The sequence below is a fragment of the Danaus plexippus genome, chromosome Z, assembly GCF_018135715.1.
Source record: "Danaus plexippus chromosome Z, MEX_DaPlex, whole genome shotgun sequence".
In the NCBI taxonomy this organism is placed as follows: Eukaryota; Metazoa; Arthropoda; class Insecta; order Lepidoptera; family Nymphalidae; genus Danaus; species Danaus plexippus.
In genome coordinates, this window is record NC_083559.1 from 14,286,593 (window position 1) to 14,306,653 (window position 20,061).

The following is a 20,061-nucleotide window of genomic DNA, read 5'->3' on the forward strand; positions in this document are numbered from 1 at the left end:
ATTCATTCAAATGAAACTAATATTTTCGGATAACTACGAGTATTTTATTATTTTTGAAATACTATACACTCCCGATGTATCGGTCACTTTGCGACCGTGGTCACGGGCAGACGGGACGTCTCTTAGTTATCCGAAATAGTTTCATTTGTATAAAAACATGATTTGAACAAAACTATTAAATCTTTTTTTATAATCAAAAGCTATGCCACTAACTCGACTTCACTGGCGGTCCATCGTAAATGTTTTTCAACTTTGAACACATCGATTTGACATGCCACGTAAATAAAGAAAGTTATATTGTTCCACCTACATGTGAAAGCGAAAAGGCAGTTTGTTTGTTTTGTTTGTTTCACAATCTAAACCCGGGAATGCTTACAAATAAAAATGAATAACTGCTTATGGCTTCATGCTCAATATCTTTATTGAATGGTACGAATTGTTTGTATTAAATTTTTTTTAAAATTTAACATATACATATTTAAATTTTTTTTGAAAATCATTTTTAATATTGATAAATCATTTATACGTAGATTTCAAACTTATGATTTCGCTTGTTATCAGGATGTTAAGCACAAAGCAATCTTATCTAAATAAAATATTATACTAAAATTATCTTTAGGTATAGTTTACTTTACCGGAGTAAGCATTAAAATAAGTAGAATTTCTTAAAATAAAACTTATATTTCTCGGATATACTACGCGTTTATGTTATTATTTTTAAAACTACATAATTTCGACGTTTCGGTTACTACACAGCAGCCGTGATCACGGGCAGACGAGATGTGTTAGTGTGATTTTATTAAAATATTAGATTCATATAAATTAATACTCGCGAAAATCTTAGATCCCATTAAGTAGAATTTCTATTGAATAAACATGTTGGCCGACTAGACCTTTCGACGCCGGCCGTTGGTCGTCCAAACCAATTTGTTTTCGCTACTCTTTAGAAACATGACTTTTGGGAAGATACGATAGATACAGGAAAATATAAGACTTCCAGACATATCCCAGTTTCATTCTTGGCGTGAATTTTACTACGAAGTTACAAGGAATACGTTTAAGCGACATGTGTTGACGTAGAAATAACTAATTCAATTAAATTAAACTAATATTTTTCATCTCGCATGCCCGTGATCACGGTTGCTGCAAAGTTACCGAAACGTCGAGAGAGTGTAGTTTTTAAAATAATAAAATACTCGTAGAAATCCGAAAAATATTAGATTTATTTAAATAAATACTCGCGAAATTCTTAGATCTCATTATAACTAATTTAATTTTAAGTAAATTTATTGCCTCTACAGAATAATATAACAGCGTATGTGTGCAAATTTACAGGAATAATAAATGTTTTTTTTAATTAGTAAGAAGAAGTAAAATATGCTATGTATTTGTATAATCTTAGTAAAATGTCTTGATAATGAACGGGCACAAAAAAAACTCAAGGGTAATAGACAACTAAGGAAGAGGACAGGAAGTGTGTAATTTAATGACAAGGCTCTATAAGAGTGTAGACGCCGCCTTATTTGTCGTAACAATCAACGTTTGAGTGCAAACAATTATTTACATATTAACTACGTGTAGAGTATTCTTATTATAAATAGATTTTTTCAAAACAAATTTTCTTTTTATAATTTATTATCACTCACATAAAAATAAAATTATTAAATCGGAGATTATTATATGCACATATAATGTTTCCATTAAATAGCAGAATTATACATGAACTAGTGAAAAAAATATTTTAATATCTAAGAATACTTTTACTATGATAATATTTGAAAGAAATACTGAAGAAGAAATACTTATTTCAGTTGGACTAATACCATGAAATATGTAACCACTGCTCCGAGCACCTGAAAAGAATAAAGTATCGAATGTACTAATGATAAAATTATATATATATCTTTTACTATCCATTACATAAAAATATTTTTTTAAGGATACAAAATTAATTCTATATAATATATAAATAGTGAGAATCATTAGATCTCTTTAAATTGCTTTAACTGAGTTTTTTAATCAAATCAAAGTGTAAAGCGAAGGTTCTTTATAATTTGTTGAAAGTAATGAATTGTTTCAGTGCCATAAAACAATCTTGCTGTATTTTTTAGTACGACGAGGGAAATCAAATGGGTTCGGTCTGTGCTCGGAACAATTAATACTGGTCACGGCGCAAAGTTGGTTATGCTTTTGAACAAAAACAAATAAAACGCTTTTCATTATAATTAACTTATTTTCTACTGTTGCGTTTTTCTTGCGACGATAATTTGAAATTGACGTGTGACGTAATAAAATAATTTATATTCAAACATTAATTTGAAATGTATGTATATTCAAAGGGTTTTCAAACTAACTTCGAAACTCAGTATGAATATATTATATATGACAACGAATTTAAATTTACCTACAATTAATTTCTAGTAACGGTTGTGGTTAAAATAATAAATACTCTAACTCTCTCTCTCTCTCTCTCTCTCTCTCGCTCGCTGTCTCCCTACTAACAGAGATATAAAACTTTTTAGGGCAACAAAAATGTTTACATAATAAAAATTCTTACAGAAGCAAACAAATCCAGAGAGACGGTAAAGAATTTTGCTCCCGAAATGCTCATAGCTTTCTGGCATTGTTGGCAAACTATCTGTACGAAAGTTTTAGCTTCTTCAGAGCCATCGTACCATTGACAGGAGTAAGCAGCTTCCATTACAGATGAACTCTGTAAGTTATAAAGTTTGAATTTCATGTTTTTTCAAGGGAAACTTGATAAATAGCAGCAAGAGACTAAAAGAAAATTGAAGTCACCTCCTCAATGAGACGATTACCGAAGATGCAGAAATGAAATACCTGACCAAGGGTGTAACTCAGGTAGCCCACTGTGCTGAACGCGTACACGTTTAAACCATTGATCTAAACAGAAGAGCATGCGCTTAAAACATTTTTTGGGAGTTCTTGGTCACGTAAACTATGAAATAAATTTAACTTTAACATTGTTTGTGATATTAAAAAATTGCGAGATAAATATAAACCTTTGTAGCCTGGTAAGCCAATAACGTCAAAGTGATAGTGGAAACCAACATGTGAAATAGGAGAGCTGTTCCGTAAGTATCTCCGATAGACGACACCAGCCTTAAATTGAAAAAAAAATTAAGTTTAAAAAAAACTCTAAGCTATTTTTTTATGGTGTATGTTTAAACAGTTGGTGACATAACTTTCAAACATGAAGTTACAATGTCCTTGTCATATTTACTTTCAACTGTACTTAAATTGTATATATGTATATATATACCTGACAATATGCTTGTGACGTTCAACCCAATACTTGATTGCCGATCTTGCCAGCATCTCCTGTTTTTGAGTCAACCCGTTCGGATTATTATTGTTCTGGCCAAAATTCTGTAGTCTTCCACCAGCCCCGCGTAAAGTCATACCGAAATCTTGTTGAGTTGAGTAAATACCTCTGATGTCCATGTCAATAGGGTCGGGAGTTTTGTCTGATTTCTCTGCAATTTAATTTAAAATTTTGTTAAATGTGTAATCATCGTATTAATAATCATGGATTATATTTCTTCTGTTGTTAGAATTTCAAATCGTGGTCACACTATATATATAGAAATAAATTTGCTATTGGATATTAAAATAGCCACTTTTTACTAAAAGAACATAGATGTACTAATATGTATATACACCATATTATATTTTTTTACAATTTTTTGTTTGTCTGTCTGTCTTGTTGTTGTCTCGACTAATCTTTGAAACGCAAGATCATTTTTCACGTTACCTTCACTGGCAGCTGGCTGATGTAATAAAGCGTAAATGAGGCTTGTTTTTCATTGAAATTTTATATATACATATATATATTTTATGAATAGTAAAAAAATTTTTTTTCCGTGCTAAAAAAGACATGTAAACTAGTATTGTATATAAAAAAAAATAACCTGGAGAAACTTTAAACAGTTCAGCTGTGTTAGGTCTGTATGTGTCCAATGAGGCACTGAGCTCCATCAATGGTTTCATTATAGCTTTAAGATGCTGTAGCTGCTCACAAGCAAATATCAACCACGAGCAGAACATAACGTCCATTAGATTAGCAATAAATATAGTAAACAAGAGCCAATACACCTATAACATATAAAAAGTGATAAATATATAAAGGCTTATGTTATTTAATCTTCATAGAGAGGACTTAAAGTGATAGAATATTACACTTATGATACAACTTGCCTGAAATGCAAAAGCTGCGATGTACATGGTACCGCTCATGGCATCGAATGGATACCAGGCCTTCAGAGGCAGTCGGGGTGCAGGTTCGGTAATAGTTTCATTGGTCTCCTTGTCCACTAACATGACAACCGATTCCCCGAAGAAGGTGATTGTTACCCAGCCTTTAGTAAATTTATTTTTATATTTAACTAATGTTGTTTGTCTTTTCTTTTTAAAAATAAAAACAAGGATAGAAAGCACACGAAGTATTGTAAAGTTTTCAGACTTAGTTATCACAGCGTCTAAGAACTTGTATTGTGGAAGCGTATTATATGAGACAAGAAATATACATCATTATCTCGTCTTTGCTACACAAAAAAACTGCTTCTTAGTGAGTTACAAAGAACAACTTATAATGATTGTAGTTTCTTCTTACTTGCCGCAAACCGGCGAAGTTTTGCATTAAATGAAACATGAAACTGTACGACCCTAAGACGTCTCTGAATTACGTACGTTTTTTTATAAAGATTAAAAACATAAGTCGCTGTTTAAATAAAAATATTCACTTCTTAAATTTTGTTTTCCATTCAAGTTATACATATTTATAAACGGAAAATATCCGATTTTTACAATTGATTCTCTGACAGATATATCTCAAAATCAGAACTGATGATAGCGTTTAACGTAATTATTAATAAACATTGTAATAATATGAATCGTTCATTAAAACAATTTTTGATCCTTAAAAACTTACATATCACAGAGAAAAATGACATTCCGCAAATAAAATAGAGAAGACGTCTCATCTTGGTGAGGGCGAGCTGATGGTATCTAGCATCGGATTCCGTGAACAAGGGATGGCTGTTCGATTGATTCCATACCGCCAGGGTCCTAAAGATGTCTCAAAATATAAAATGTTACAACTTGTCCCCAGCTACTATCGCGTGTTGAAGTTTTCTATTAAGGTTATCAGGTTTGGAAAATGACAAAAAAAAAAATATATACCATAATAGATATTAGATTTAATTACAGATATAAAATCCCTCTTTATAACTTTTTATGTTACCCTTATCAAGGCAGGAGTAAGTGAGGAATCGTCAGAAGAGCTTATCTCGTGGGCGTTGAATGAGTCTGTTCTGTTTTATATAACCTTTTGTTTACCCAATATTATATAATGTGAATTTACAATCTTCGTTCCAAATTCAAATGAAAATTTGGCAAACTTATGTTGGTACCGAAGATAGTATAATATTATGTTTCGCGAGTTTTATTCATTTAAATGAAACCAACATTTTTTGGTTGCTGAAAAGTAACCGAAACGTCGGAAGTATTTAGTTTTTTTACAAAAATAAAGCATGAATAGAATATCCGAAAAATATTAGTTTCATTTATGTTGGTAGTATTGCAGAAATGCAATATAGATGGATTATGTCAGTTTTAAAATTTCAGTTACAATAAAAAGTTGTATCAGTTTATTTATATTTTTAGTCATGATTATTTTATTTCATCAGATGGTTTAAACAATTTCAATGGGCTCAATATAACAATATATCGGATGAAAAAAAAATCTTAAAAACAATTTAATTGTAAACAAAATGAATACAACAACAGAAACTAATCGGAATCTTCTAATTAAAAATCGCTTCAAGATCTATATCACTATCAGCGTATTTGTTTATTTGCTTGTCAAGAGTTAATTAATTCTTGAATCGTAATTAAGCAGAAATCAGTATCCCAGACCTGTGCTTTAGTATAGAGATAAAAGAAAATTAAGGGGACTCGGAGAAAATAATTCTCTATGTATACCGCTTTTATGTTCGCTGAGTAAACGAAAATTGGATGGAAATGAATTCTCCTTGACAACACTGTTGCTCGGCTGCTATTGTTTTACTTTGTTCTTATTTCCATATTGTTACCAATTTGGCATCTTGAATGTCGTTTTTAATGATTTCTCAAGATTTAGTTACTATTAAAATTTATCCCCGTATTGTATATAATCCCCTTATCGCGTGCGCTTTTGGATCATTTATATTGGAGAATCGTGACAAAAGTAATATTAAGATATCACGTTAGAGAGTTACATATCAGATTAAAGGTGATATGGTTGCCGATATAGAAAAATCAGCGGAACGTTTGAACCATACAACCCCAATCGACAAAATGCGCGAGATCTGTGATTACTAACAAATATAGTATCAGAATAGTATTATTTTTATCAATTGTCGCTGAGAGATGCTTTGTAATAAATTTAATGCGTTATATAAAATTAAAATGGAATACCTGTAAAAGTTTTTAGACGTTATCGCAAAGAATGTCAACTTAATAATTGAATGTGAAAAGAAGAGAACGGTTATAGTATTCGCCGTGAGTTCGTTCACTTCTTCAGAATACTTCGCCATATTAGCTGCCATGCATAAGTAGTGCATCACAATCAAAAAGGCGTGAACACTAGAATAACATTTGCGAAGGAGAGAGGACATGCCAGAGTTATCTAGAAAAGAATCATTGGTTAGGATCGCTTAAATTGTACTTCATTGAATGAGATTATAACAATAAAAGTGCAACCAAAAAAGTAGTCTATTGATTGTGTATACATTTTTGTCATATGGGAGTTTTGGCTGGCAACTATTTTGTGCTCTATTACGTTTCTAATCTCACCTGAGTGATAATTAAACAAAAAATGTCCGGCCATCTGCATCAACTTGATATTTGGCATCAAGTCGGACACGAGGCCACGGTTTTCCGATTTTGTTATCATCTAGAACAACAATACCATCAATACTATCTCAACAAAATGTGTGATATAAAATTATTTAGCTATGGTACCTTGATAGATTGTTTTTTAATTCCTCAAAATAATTTAATCGATACACATTACTTATAAATCAATTCTAAAAATTGTTCTACACTTTCTGAAAATATTTTATTTATTAAGTATACGTGTAGTAAGGCGAGAAGCATTAGGTGAAATGTTCGATTTTTATATTCTGCTTTCAGTTGAATTTTTCGCTGACGTGGATCAATTTCAAATTCAAGTTGGCCAATGAGGGAAATGTCTGTGGGATCTACCATGTGTGTAGTGGTGGGAACAACCGGTGATATCTTAGACTGAATTATAAATGATTGCTCGCCCGAAGCAGGGACTATATTTATGGGTAATTAGAGTATTCCGTATAAATTCATTAGTCAATCGATTTTGTTTGTAGAATGAGTCAATATCAGTCCATTTTGTTTGTTATAGCCAACGTTTATTTGATTGTTTTCATATTTTATTAGCGGTTTTTCAATTTTGTTGTGATAAATGTTTTGTAATCAATCTTTGCTATACAAAATAAAATATTATAATTTCATTATTTTTCTATTTGTTCAGTCACATTCTGTACAAGTAAACGTCAATAAATATTACAGACACATCACTATTCGTTGGCTGTTGAAAATAACGGTCGTTTTCTTTAAAAATATATGATTAACAATATTTACTGTCATAGACACAGCTCGAAATCTTATTTGCTTTTTGATTTATTACATATTTTATGAAATGTGTGTTCGCAAAATTATCGCTATTTTCGATCACAATGCTTTATTTGGTTACTGTCTAGTGATTGCCGCATGCAATGTTTGGTTGTTTTATAATTTAATAACAAAAACGAAGTTTACCCAACCACCGAGTTTCGTTTAACTGACAGCTAATTATTAATTCGTTATTTAAAAATATACAATCATATGAATAAATAGGTTGTGTATGTTTATTAATTTCATTTACATTACAACTCTTTCGTCTCGTTATTTCTATACGTACTCCTTAAAGTCAAGAATCTGTTGGAAATATTTTTTTTTTAAATTCATGTTTGTTTAACAGCAGTAAAGAAACATATATCCGGTATACAAAAACTATCCAAGCCAAAATTATATGATTTGCTTAAAAAACATATGTATGTGTGAATGTTAATTTTTTCAACTAGATTTTTATGAAAATTATAGGTATAAGATTTTTTAGAAACTACTATCCCTTGTAATGCATGAAAAAAGTTGATATTTAAAGAAGATAGCTCGTTTATATACATCGGTTCACTTAACATTCATTGCATCTTATTTCACGTGTCTTAATTATAGCGATCTTACCTTCTTACTTTGAATATTTAAAAAAAAAATCATAATTTTGAAATAAATTAAATATGTTGTAAGAAAAATTATTGATATTGTAACAATAAATGCAGAGTTATCATGGAGACTAGGAAATGACTTCATTTGATATTAGCTGTTTTTTATATTTCCACGTACCTACATGAAATGGTTATTTGATAAAGATTGCCATTTTCGATTATAATTTTAGTATTATTCTGCACTTTATTCTAATATTGTCTACTCTCGACATTCGAAGCATGTAAGCCTTTATGACCCTTCATGATATTTGAAGGGTCTGTGCTCGCGATTGCCGAGTTGATAAGTGCTTATTAGATACATATAACCACTTACAGTGAGATGGATGAATATGTGTGTGTGCGTGTTTTTACGCGTAAGTGCCTGTATGTCTGTGTTTTAGCTGTGTTTTGTGTGTGTGTGCGTGTTTTTACGCGTAAGTGCTTGTATGTCTGTGTTTTAGCACCATAACATCAATTATTTAAAAACAAAACAATTCGTTTTTAATAAACGTAATTACATGCACTGAATTCTTTAAGAGTGAGCGGTTATGGAGAACCTCTGTGGTTTTGAAAATTTTTAAGGGTATGAAATTGAAAAATAGAAAAAACGTGCTTCCGCCTGTATTATAGGCACTATACGTTTTTTTTCTTAAAATATACACATTGACATTACTTGAAGTCTTTACCGCCTACTTAGACCCGTTGAGAAAATATTTTTATTTACAGTAACTCTTGGTAATTTGATGCTATTTACAATTGAATTACAAATATTCATACATGAATGTACGAACGTGCATTTTATACGTGTTAAGAGCTTAAAAACCTTTCAAATCCAGATACTTCCACTTAGGTGCAATTATTTTGACCTCGAAAATTCTTCAATGGTTGGGCTGGTATGGAAAGTTCTAGAAAGTTCTAGAAACTGGCCAGTAAAATGTTGAGTGGACAATCGATTCTTTGTTTTTAATATAAAATAAAAAGTAAAGTGTCGGTAATAGTTGGGATACGCAGATTCGTAAGAAATTATATAGAATTCTTTGGAAGACTTTTCTCATTTATATATTATTAGATATTATTCAGTATATTTAAAATATAATGATTCTATAAAACTATTCTAAACCCGATTGTCATGTCGCCACTCTACATCACGATACTTATCTGAGCTTTTTATTACCGAATATTTAGTAGAATCTTTTAATTTAAAGAAAAAATATATACATACTATACCACATTTTGTTTTGTTTCGTTCTGTTTTGCTTTGTTAAAAGGAATGGATTTAGTTAAGTAGGAAGTGATTAAAAATTCAAGTAAAGATTGAGATCAAACTCGCAGTGATAAAGATAATTTAGTCACATCTTAATGTAAATTTTTGTTAACGTGATAAAAACGTTACGTAAAATAAACTTTTGGTTTAATTTATAAAGTAAATCATAATTATAATACTATTTAAACATTACTTAAATAATTAATTTGAAAAAAGTAATGATAGAGATTTAAATCAACTACATATTACTATTCATTGAAAGTATTCTTAAATATAATTTGTTTAAAATGCTTCTGAAAGTTTTATATAAGATAAATTTAAGGTTTGCTAAATAAATTATAGGAAATCACAATGACCATTAATATCTGACTATCTCAGCTCGACCTGTAAAAGACGATATTGCTCGTGATTAATATTGAGGCTTTCAATTAAATGACGTGCCTTCTATGGGAACGACCGTATGTCTGAGTACCGATGAATTAAATATTTATAACTGTCAATTGGTTCCCGTCTTTATAGTTCAAGTTTATTATATATTTAAAATCTAATATTCCTAATATCCACGGAAATCCTATTGAACCGACGGAGTTACTGTCATAGTTTCTTAATACACGAATGATTTAGGTAATTTAATTAAGGTCATAAAAAAATATTCTTTTACTAGATTTTAAAGAGTGATTCTAATTTATATGGTTAAAACTTACGCTAATCTTTGAAAATATACTTCTTGTGTCAAAGTTTTAAGCTACAAAACTGAATCAAAATATTACTTTCCCAAGCATCTTTTGAGAACTCTTCTTTATAACTACATTAGTTTGCTATAATTATACTCACAGTTACTTCTACGCTGATTGTTCTGATTGATATTAAATAAGTAAAATATAGATGCCTAATAGATAATACAGCTACGGACGAAAGTAGGATTACAAATATTTTTAATCATACAACAAGAACAAAATGCTCTTGAAAACTAACTTTTAAAAAATCTTATATAAATTCTATCTGCGTATATAATCTTAAATAATGAGCCGTGAGTACTGAAAGAAGAAAAAGTGGAAAATATTCTCAAATAAAATGTTTGTAGTCCTCTTTTCGTCATATTACGGAAAATCAGATTTTAGCACCTTTTAAAATAATATTTGCCAATACTAAATATATCATCCAAATGAGTCGGTAACCAATCGACCTTTGTTTGTTCCCGTTGACAGCACTCGCAAGGTTGTTTGCTGATACTACGAATAAAACTTGAATTTATACACTGCAAACAATTTTAATGTTTACAACCAAGCAATAGAGCATAGAATTGCTTGTGAATTTTGAATTCGTTTTTGAACAGCGCCGAAATTACAGTTACACAAAACAAGGCTTTGTTTGCTCACTCCCTCGACAACGTTAGAAACTTTGATGTTAAAATCTGAAAATTTGATTATAGTTGCTATTAATTCTGTAGTTATATGTGATTCCTATATTAACATTTACAGAAAATTTATTAAATTTGATATTCTTCTTTTATTATTTTGCAATTAATTCTATTACACTAGACTAGAATCTTTATAAAATACTTACGATTTGTTAAAAAAAAACGATGTTTTCATAATTTTCTTGTACCACATTGAATTTCTCGAAAATAATAGATATTTCATATAATTATAATATTGCTATATATCAAGCTATACTTATAAAGTATTTCTACACGTCCTAAAGGTCCTAAGAGCCACCAATCTTTAATAAGATAATAACAACGGTCAATTGATATGTATCCAGGTTCTCATTTAAACCTCTATTACAAAATAAAGAATTTGTCATGGGTCAAAATATATAATTAGTATTAGTCATTTATAATATCAAAGGTAACAAATCGTTACATCTAATCCGATCACGGTAACAGGGTAAATTTCTCCGAGCTGTAATCAGCACGCCAGAGTCACGTCTGCGTTCTTTCAAACTCGCGTAAAATCGTGCCTCGATTACCAAACTAAACATAAAAATCTGACATTGTGTGGTATAAGTGATGGGATACGAGATTACTAACCGGTTCTTAATTGAACTGAGAGTATTGGGATTAAGAATTTATTGATTTTTTTCTTTATATAAAAATATTGTTACAGAAATCGTTGTTCAAATCATTTTAGAACTGTAATGCTTTTAAAGTATTACTCAGATTAATTTAATTCTCGTGTTTTAAACCACACAACACAAGTCAAAAGGAACTCTGTCGCTAAATAAAAGCAATCACCTCAGACAATCTGCTCGGAAGGAAAATTGAATTGAAAGAAAATTATTTGTAGTGAAAGGAAATCAAAAACGAGAAAGATTTTTTCGGTACAGACATACGTTGGGAGCTACTGGAGGAAAAGAAAGTGGGAAAATTGATTATGTATATGGAAGAAGCTTCAAATAATAAAGTAACTAGAATGTACGATAAAAAATTATTTGTTAAATTTTTATATCCTTCAGGACAGGATTGAGAAAAATTCTCTAAGTACACAACAAATATTAATTAATTTCCTAGTTTACCGGTCGAAAATTTCAATAATTAATTCAGTTTTTGTAGAAAGTTCTATGCGATTAAGACTTAAATGTTAATAGAAAGTGAAAAGATTTATGCTTTCGGCCCTTGGATAAAATAAAGTTTTAACTTGCTGTCTATGTATGAAAAGTAGAATAATAATCGACAAACTCATTGCGAATTACTGTCGTCAAATAATAATATATTTCAAACCTAATTATAATGTCTGTATTGCATCTGAATATGAAATAAAAATCACAGTTTTTGCCAAAATAAAATCAATCAAACGCCAGTGCAATAAGGTAGAAATTACAAAAACATTAAAAAAACGGTAACCAAAGAAATACTAGTTTCATTGGAATCAGTGATTATTTTAAAGGCAATGAATTATAAAATCATTTTTACTGTATCGATTTTCCACTGTCGGAATCGATTTTTTAAATTGAATAGGTATGTGTGTATGCATTTATAAATCGGTTTAATTTTTTTTCCTTTGTTTTAATTTTTATGAGAACTTTGCCGAGAAATTAATCTACCTACATTTAATATCGTTACCACTGTACTGTTCTAGTGTGTACAGAAGTAATCAAAGGCCATTGTTGGATACAAGTTCGTGATTTATAACCTACCAACAGCTTTCTTTTCATCGAAACTGCAGCAGTTTTTTAAATTTCTTTGAATTCTGTTAGATAAACTTGAGAGACGATAACTTTGTTTTAGAACTTCGCTGACCCAATTTAATTGCTGAACTTAAAATCACTTTTTCTGTTTCAATGGTCATGTTGTGTTTCTCAGCTAGCGGATTTTGAAATTTCGTAACTTACGAGCGCATTCTTTTCATTTCAGTTTATATTGAAGTGATTTATTTCAGAGTTCCGTTTCTAAATACAAAGAGACTTAATATATACAGGCTTGATCTAAATCTTTTATCCCTAACGCAGCTTGAGGTGCCCCTTTAAGATTTTGTCAAATATGTCGTTGCTTCTTTCAGTCCTATAATCTATTTGTCGTTCCACTTTTCCCACATTATGTGTGATTGTTTAAATATAATGTGACAAAGACGGAATCTTGTTTTGTTGATGTTCGTGTATTAAACCTCGGGTTTCCCTTTGTATTCTCCGTTTGTTGTATCAGTCAGCTACTTTAATGTTACTGTAACTGTATTTAGCTGGCATCCCGTTTTAATCTCCGAAGAATTACCGTCAACTTTCACAAGTTCCTAATATACTGAATTGGGACACTGTTTTTTACAATATTTTTTACAATGCCACAGTATGGTGAGTCTGTGTATTGTGCTGATAACGTATTTGAATAAAGTACTCTACAAAGGGATTATATTTAAAAATTTATTTATAATTAAATTAGTTTTATACAGCAAAATAAATAACTCATTACATTCACTCATTAACATTCATCACAAAACAATTAATCTTAACCAACCAAAAGTAAAAACTTAATTACAATTTCAAAATTTGTCGTAAAAAATTAATAAACTTTACCAATTTAAGGAAAATATTAATTTTATACAAATAAATAAGTGAGGGCAGTGAATTTAAAGTTGAAACAGTTTATACCTAAAATACTTAAACATCGTAAATATAGCAGCAACCGTTTTAATTAGATCCAAAACAATTTCTGATCTAACGGAATTAAAATTAAACGCAGACTGGTCCTCTTCTTACTTGACCCAACGGGCAATTGTTGTTTGTTATTAGAATCCTATCTTCAAACTTAGGAATACTTCCAGTGGTGATCAACTTATTGAATAGATTTCGTACATTTTTTGGTTTCGGATGATCCATGTCAATTTTGATGGAAGCGACTGCCTTTCCTTCATGCTCAGGGTCCTCTTTGATGACTACTTTCAAAACCACTCCATCCGTGAGAGACAAGTCTTGCAGCTTTATCACAGAACCATTTGCGTATAGCGTCATCATGCACAACGCCAAGGAGAAATATACCACGGCAGACATCTTTATTGTCCCGGCTATACAGTTCGAAGGTTCAAGGATTAATGTGGCTAAAGCTATTATAACATGTGTTATTTATAGTAGTATTTCATAAACATTATCTGGAGAATAGTTTTCCTTAAACGTAAGTAACATTAATTTATCTTTCATGGCACATACAGTGACGCACTATGCAGCTATTGTACACATGAAACAACACATGGTTAGTGTTTATTAAAACAAGGTAAATTTTTCTTGATTAATTTCAATAGACAATACAAAAAATCGTGTTCACACGATCATCCTCTTTTCTGTTGTCCTTTTTCTTTTACGTTTAAAAGTAAAATCTTTCTCATTTTCTTCTAAGTTGAAACTTAGAAGAACAACAAGCTTACGGAGATTGATCTTATAAATATACATTGTATGTTTGAGTAAGCACTAAGTAGGTGCTTGTGTTACAAGTTAAGTATAACATCCTTATGTTGCATCGTCCTGTATCTAAAATATCAATGTGTGAGTAATTGTATGACCAAGAGAGTAAAATATTATGAAAAAAAAAAAGATATACGTATTTAAAAAACAACAATACAGCCTTGTACAAAACTGAATATAAAGCAGGTAGGCGTGACAAACTGACAATGATTATTTTATATCCAGAAGTTCTCTGATAATGCACTAAACATACGTATCAACTTTACAAAGTTCGTATTTAGTTTGTAATTGCTAAGGTAAAGTCCAACTTTATTCCCACATACAATATAAAAAACCAAAGCAGATCTTTGAATTAAGTCATCCTTATTTACTTTAATAGAACTTCCCCGTAGACTCATATGCTAAATACATCATAGTTCTTTTATTGTTTTAAGAACTTAATACATATTTTTATATAAATAGATTTAAAACGTATTATAAAAGATCTATAAAATATTTTATGACGACTGTTCGTTCGCCGAGTCTCTAAGTTATAAGCACATTTGTTTAATTAAAGGTATCTAACTCCTAACACGTTACCTTTATTATTATTATTTTTTTAATAAAATTGCGTTATAATGTTTTACCAGGTTTTCAAATAAACGTCTTTTATTGTAAAGATAAATACAACGTCAGTCGTAGGTGCAACGAATCTGATAGTGTAAATGCGTTAAGGGAATATACGCTGGCAACAAAGTTAAACTTTCAACACGACAAATATTAACACTGGCCATTTATAAACAACATTTTAAAATAAATATTGAGATTAAAAATATGTATATAGGAATGAGCTTTGAGTATAATTATTTTCCTTTAAAAAATTACAGCGTATACAAGTTATTAAATCTCAGAAGACTGCTTGGTGTTATTTGGCTTTGTGGCATGCATTTTTAAATTTCGCTAGAGCTCTCGACGCCAAATAATCGAGTGATCTCCAACGTACGTGCGCAACTCATCTTATTTGAAATTATAATATTCCTTTTTTTGACATTTTGATATTTTTTTGAAAGAAATACGAAATATGGCGTAGTTTCGTTGGACATAAATAAAGTAGTGCAAATCCCGCAAGCGTATATTTTATGTAAGTATCATTTAAAGCCGATTTATTCAGATATGAATCATTCAATCAAGTGAATCGTATTGTTTTGGAAATCTATAAATCATTAACAACACTGCAGATTCGACAAATAAATTATTAAAATATTTTAGCTTTGAATTTTTGAAAATGTTTAAAGTATTGTTTTTATTAAAATATTAATGTGTCAATATTATATGTCCTAGATAAAGAATCTTATAATCGTATTACGTGATTGATTTACGAAGTAAAATCTTTACATTCTCATGTGTTTGCATGGTTTTAATTTGATTTATTACATGTAAATGTCCTTAAGTTTCAGTTTCAAAGCGGAGTAGAAATTCTTTTTGAGATAATCACAGACATTGACGCATCTAATTTGCTTGTTTATTATCTGTATAAAGCATAGCATTATACGTTTTTTTTATTTCAAATATTATATGCCTAATATTTAAAAACGTTACCTCACGAAACAGTTTGCATAAACTTCTATAGTACCAGTCAAAACTCATTCATCCTTATAATTTTCGTAGCAGGTTTAAAAATAATTAATTCAAGTTTTATATAAGGTATTTATAAATAATTTTATTTCATAAATTAAATAACAACTCTTCAATAAGCACTAGGCTAAGAATTATAATTTTACTATCCCTGGCTTGAGCTTAGCAATAACGACATAATCCTCACACGACCACATAATACGTTGTATTTCTTGTTTTATTTAAACACAAACAGGTCCGACTCTCACTTGACCCAATGGACAGTTAGAGCTCTTTATAAGAAGTCTATCTTCTATCGGAGGTACATCTCCTGTTGGCTTGACAAGTCTGTTGTGTCCATCTTCTTTTTCCATTGCTATCTTGATTGTTGCTACAGCGCTGCCCTTGTTGCCCGGATCCTCGTTTACAACCACTTTCATAACGACGCCGTCCGTAAGAGGTACTTTATTTACTCTTATCACAGAACATTCTACAGTTAATACAAGTACGGTCAGCGCCAAAACAAAGCACGTAATTGGAGACATCTTTGGCAATGATGCGACCGTACCGATTGGCCTCTAAAGTTACTATGTGTCGAACGTTTCGGTCATTATATATATAGTTCGTAATGTATGGACCAGTTTCCTTAAACGTCTTATGTTACGTCACGTAAAACTCCCGTAGTAAAATACCCTCAAGGCATCATCCATAATATTACATAATATTGAAGTCGGACAAAATAATAAATTATAAATGGTAATGCTGTGAACGAAATGTTTTTTTTTTTACTTTACTGGATTTTTTTTATTATTATTTGAAGTTTGAAATATCCGAATTTAATATTGTTTTATTAATCAGAAATATATATTTATAGAAATATATATATATAGAGACCATCCATGTAATTATGCATCAGTACATTAATCCACCTAACAATTTTTCATCGCTCCATTTACCTGTACATATGTGCATACACCCATACAACTATCCTTCCAACTATTCATCCACGTATCGAACTATACATCCATCTTTTTATTAATCCAGCCATCCAGTCGTTAGTCTATTTTTCCATTCATCTATCGATTCAACCATCCATCCCTCTAAATTTATATGTTTCTTTCTTATTTATGCTTTCATCCTTACAGTCATCCCTGCACCCATTCATACATCGATTCATCCAACTCATCCATTTATCTAACAATCCATTTTTTTTTTTGTAAAATATTACAGTTTTCGATACAAACAAAAAATCAGATTCGAACGGAGTTTTCAGATGTGATTAAAAAATCTGTTTTGTCATTTTTGGTAAACAGAGTAATTGTTTTATTTTATTAAATTTATTAAAAATGCAATTATATTGTGAATGATAAATATTAGAAAAAATATAACAGCTAGTAAACATGACATATTTATTTATTCAAAAGTAACAGCACTAACGTTTTCTTTTAAATGCATAGTAAATAATGATATAATTTCCAGGAAATAAGTTTTTGTTAAATACCAGATAATATCAATAGTCTTTATTATTTACGAATACAAGTCATTTTCATTATTATTAGAACAATGAAATATATATATATATATACTAGCTCACCCGGCTAACACTGTATTGCCAGTTGTTTCTTGGGAATTTCTAGTCTAGAAAAAAAAACTAAATTATTGTAAGTGTGTGAGTGAGGATGTGGTACATTTATAATTTATTCCTCAAAATTATATATATGTAATTTATTAATTTTCTCTGTGGAGAACCTTTATCTCTTACTTCTTAGATATGAAAAATAGATAATAGCCGAGTCTCAGACCTACTGAATATGCATATGAAGTTGAATTAAAATCGGTCTAGCCGTTTCGGAGGAGTATGGTAACTGACATTGTGACACAAGAATTTTATATATAAGACTAGCTGTTACCTGCGACTCCGTCTGCGTAAGAAAAATAATAAGAAACTATGTCAAAACTTTAAAGCCCCGTATGCGCCCTCCCTAAGTTACTTTTTATTACATCAGGTACCTGCCAATAAGTGCCGTTAAACGCGGTTTAGCCATTTTGGATATTAGCCGAAACAAACATACACTCGTATTGTGTTTACATATATATAAAAAAATAGGGGCTGGTGATAAAAAAGCCAAAATTTTGGGTTGTATGTATTTTTTGATGACACATTATAAAAAAAATAAAAACAAAAAATTTCATTCAAAAATTAAAAAAAAAAGTTTAAGGGTGAACAACCCTTAACACTAAGGGGTATGAAAAATAGATGTTGGCCGATTCTCAGACCTATTCTATATGCTCACAAAATTTCATGAGAATCGGTCAAGCCGTTTCGGAGGAGTACGGGAACGAATATTGTGACACGAGAATTTTATATATAAAGTTTTACTATTTGTCAACAATCATTGGACATTCGTTACATAATGTTGCTAGATCATATTTTATCCTCAAGATATTACGATATTTTTGAATATAATGGAATACTGTCGATTTTGATTTCTATCTAAAGAAAAAACATAAAATTTCGTTCACTTGGATATACCAAAAGCAATCTAAATGACTATCTATCAATGAATCAGTGGCATTTAAAAAATATTAACGTTTGAAAGAATGCTGTGCTAAAGAATATTTTATATTTTTATCCAAGAGATTTCAGAGCAATGTTGTCTAGAACGTTGGCTTTAGGTAAATCCGTCGTTAATACCATTAAATAAGAAATTTCATTACACACTTTGATTACCATAACGTTGTTAATCTTCGCATACGAACGGCAAAAACAGGTTTCCCTTTAAAAATTATTCATGTCAACAATTATTTCATTTTATTGGTACTTATCGCGTTTTCCCACATGTATATGATTATGAATTTGTTTAAGTGGTCGAGAGCCTGTAAAACTTGATTCTAGTAATAGTTAGTGTCGTCGATTTAAAGACAAGGTCTAAATAAAACCTGCTCGGGAAAGACCCGATGTTTTGCAAGTGTCTAGCATCTGATGTTGAATAATAATATTTATATGAACGGATAGTGTGATATAAAATAATTCAATTTTATAATACAATTATTTTCTTTTAGTTGCTATAAAATACAAATATGTACGTTGTAAGAGGATTAAAACACACCTGGGCTTATTTCTATTTTCATTTTTATGTACACGCATTTATTTTATTCCCGCTTTTGTTATACATTCAATAAAATATTTAAATTCGGGTCGACAAATTTAATTAAAACCATCGCTGGTACTCATCGGATACTTAACAGTCTTTAAAAATATATCAATGACTATACAAGGATAATCTAAACATGTCGACTAAATACAATTTTAAAACATTCGTTAAATTTTCGCACACTAAAATCGTTTATAGAGTATCGGGGAGTGACGAAATTAAACCGTTATTTGTTTTTAACATTTTCGTTTATATTATAACACGAACTACAAACATTTGTCGGATTACTTAAACATACATATTATTTGAATATTACTGAATACAAATCAAGTGAGAGAATGCATGCTGTGTTACAGGCAAATTGGGCCTACACGTCTTTGATTCTTGGCACAATTTCCACTGCCGGTGATGATGATTCTGTTTTCAAACGACGGAGGTTTTCCAGTGGGCTTCAGAAATTCCTTTTTTTGGTGCGAAGCATCGCGAACGGTATCAAAAGCAGGTGTTTCTCCTCCAGCTGTCGCTGTATCCACTGCGAGTACTCCTTGTTTTATTATAGAGCATTCTGTTTTTATAATCACTAAACAAAACGCCAAACAGAAATACGTTAGTGGAGACATATTAATAACGATATTTTTGAGTCACAACTAAACAAGCACTGAAGGCTTTATGTATCCTACATGTATTTATATCCGTTCAATACACTTAAAATTCACGTGCACTTTTCCTGTTTGAATTTCTCATTCATTTGCTATGTGTTTTATATATTATAAATTATTTTTAAATAATCTATAAAATGATTTGAAGACGCTGCCTCTGC

General features: G+C 30.3%; 2 protein-coding genes across 2 annotated transcripts in view; one reads left to right on the forward strand and one right to left on the reverse strand.

Moving 5' to 3' along the window:
* LOC116777233 (fructose-bisphosphate aldolase) overlaps positions 1–20,061 on the forward strand; it is a 76,892-nt gene that overhangs the window by 36,966 nt on the left and 19,865 nt on the right. The gene's annotated exons all lie outside the window — the stretch shown is intronic.
* LOC116777995 (odorant receptor coreceptor) lies at positions 1,618–7,230 on the reverse strand. The gene is made up of 11 exons (XM_032671832.2): positions 7,024–7,230; positions 6,856–6,955; positions 6,478–6,688; positions 4,952–5,088; positions 4,219–4,379; positions 3,933–4,116; positions 3,284–3,497; positions 3,024–3,123; positions 2,800–2,904; positions 2,558–2,713; positions 1,618–1,853 (listed from the first exon to the last, which is right to left on the reverse strand). Exons 2-11 carry the CDS (start codon positions 6,953–6,955, stop codon positions 1,803–1,805), a joined length of 1,419 nt encoding a protein of 472 aa, XP_032527723.2. The 5' UTR covers positions 7,024–7,230; the 3' UTR covers positions 1,618–1,802.

Bases quoted from the DNA above. Each gene is read 5' to 3' on its own strand.
- LOC116777995 (XM_032671832.2), bottom strand. From the start codon at position 6,955: ATGATAACAAAATCGGAAAACCGTGGCCTCGTGTCCGACTTGATGCCA. The intron at 6,689-6,855 runs GTGAGATTAGAA...ATTCTTTTCTAG, and splicing joins TTTGTTTAATTATCACTCAG to ATAACTCTGGCATGTCCTCT. The intron at 5,089-6,477 runs GTATTCCATTTT...AGACATCTTTAG, and splicing joins ACGTCTAAAAACTTTTACAG to GACCCTGGCGGTATGGAATC.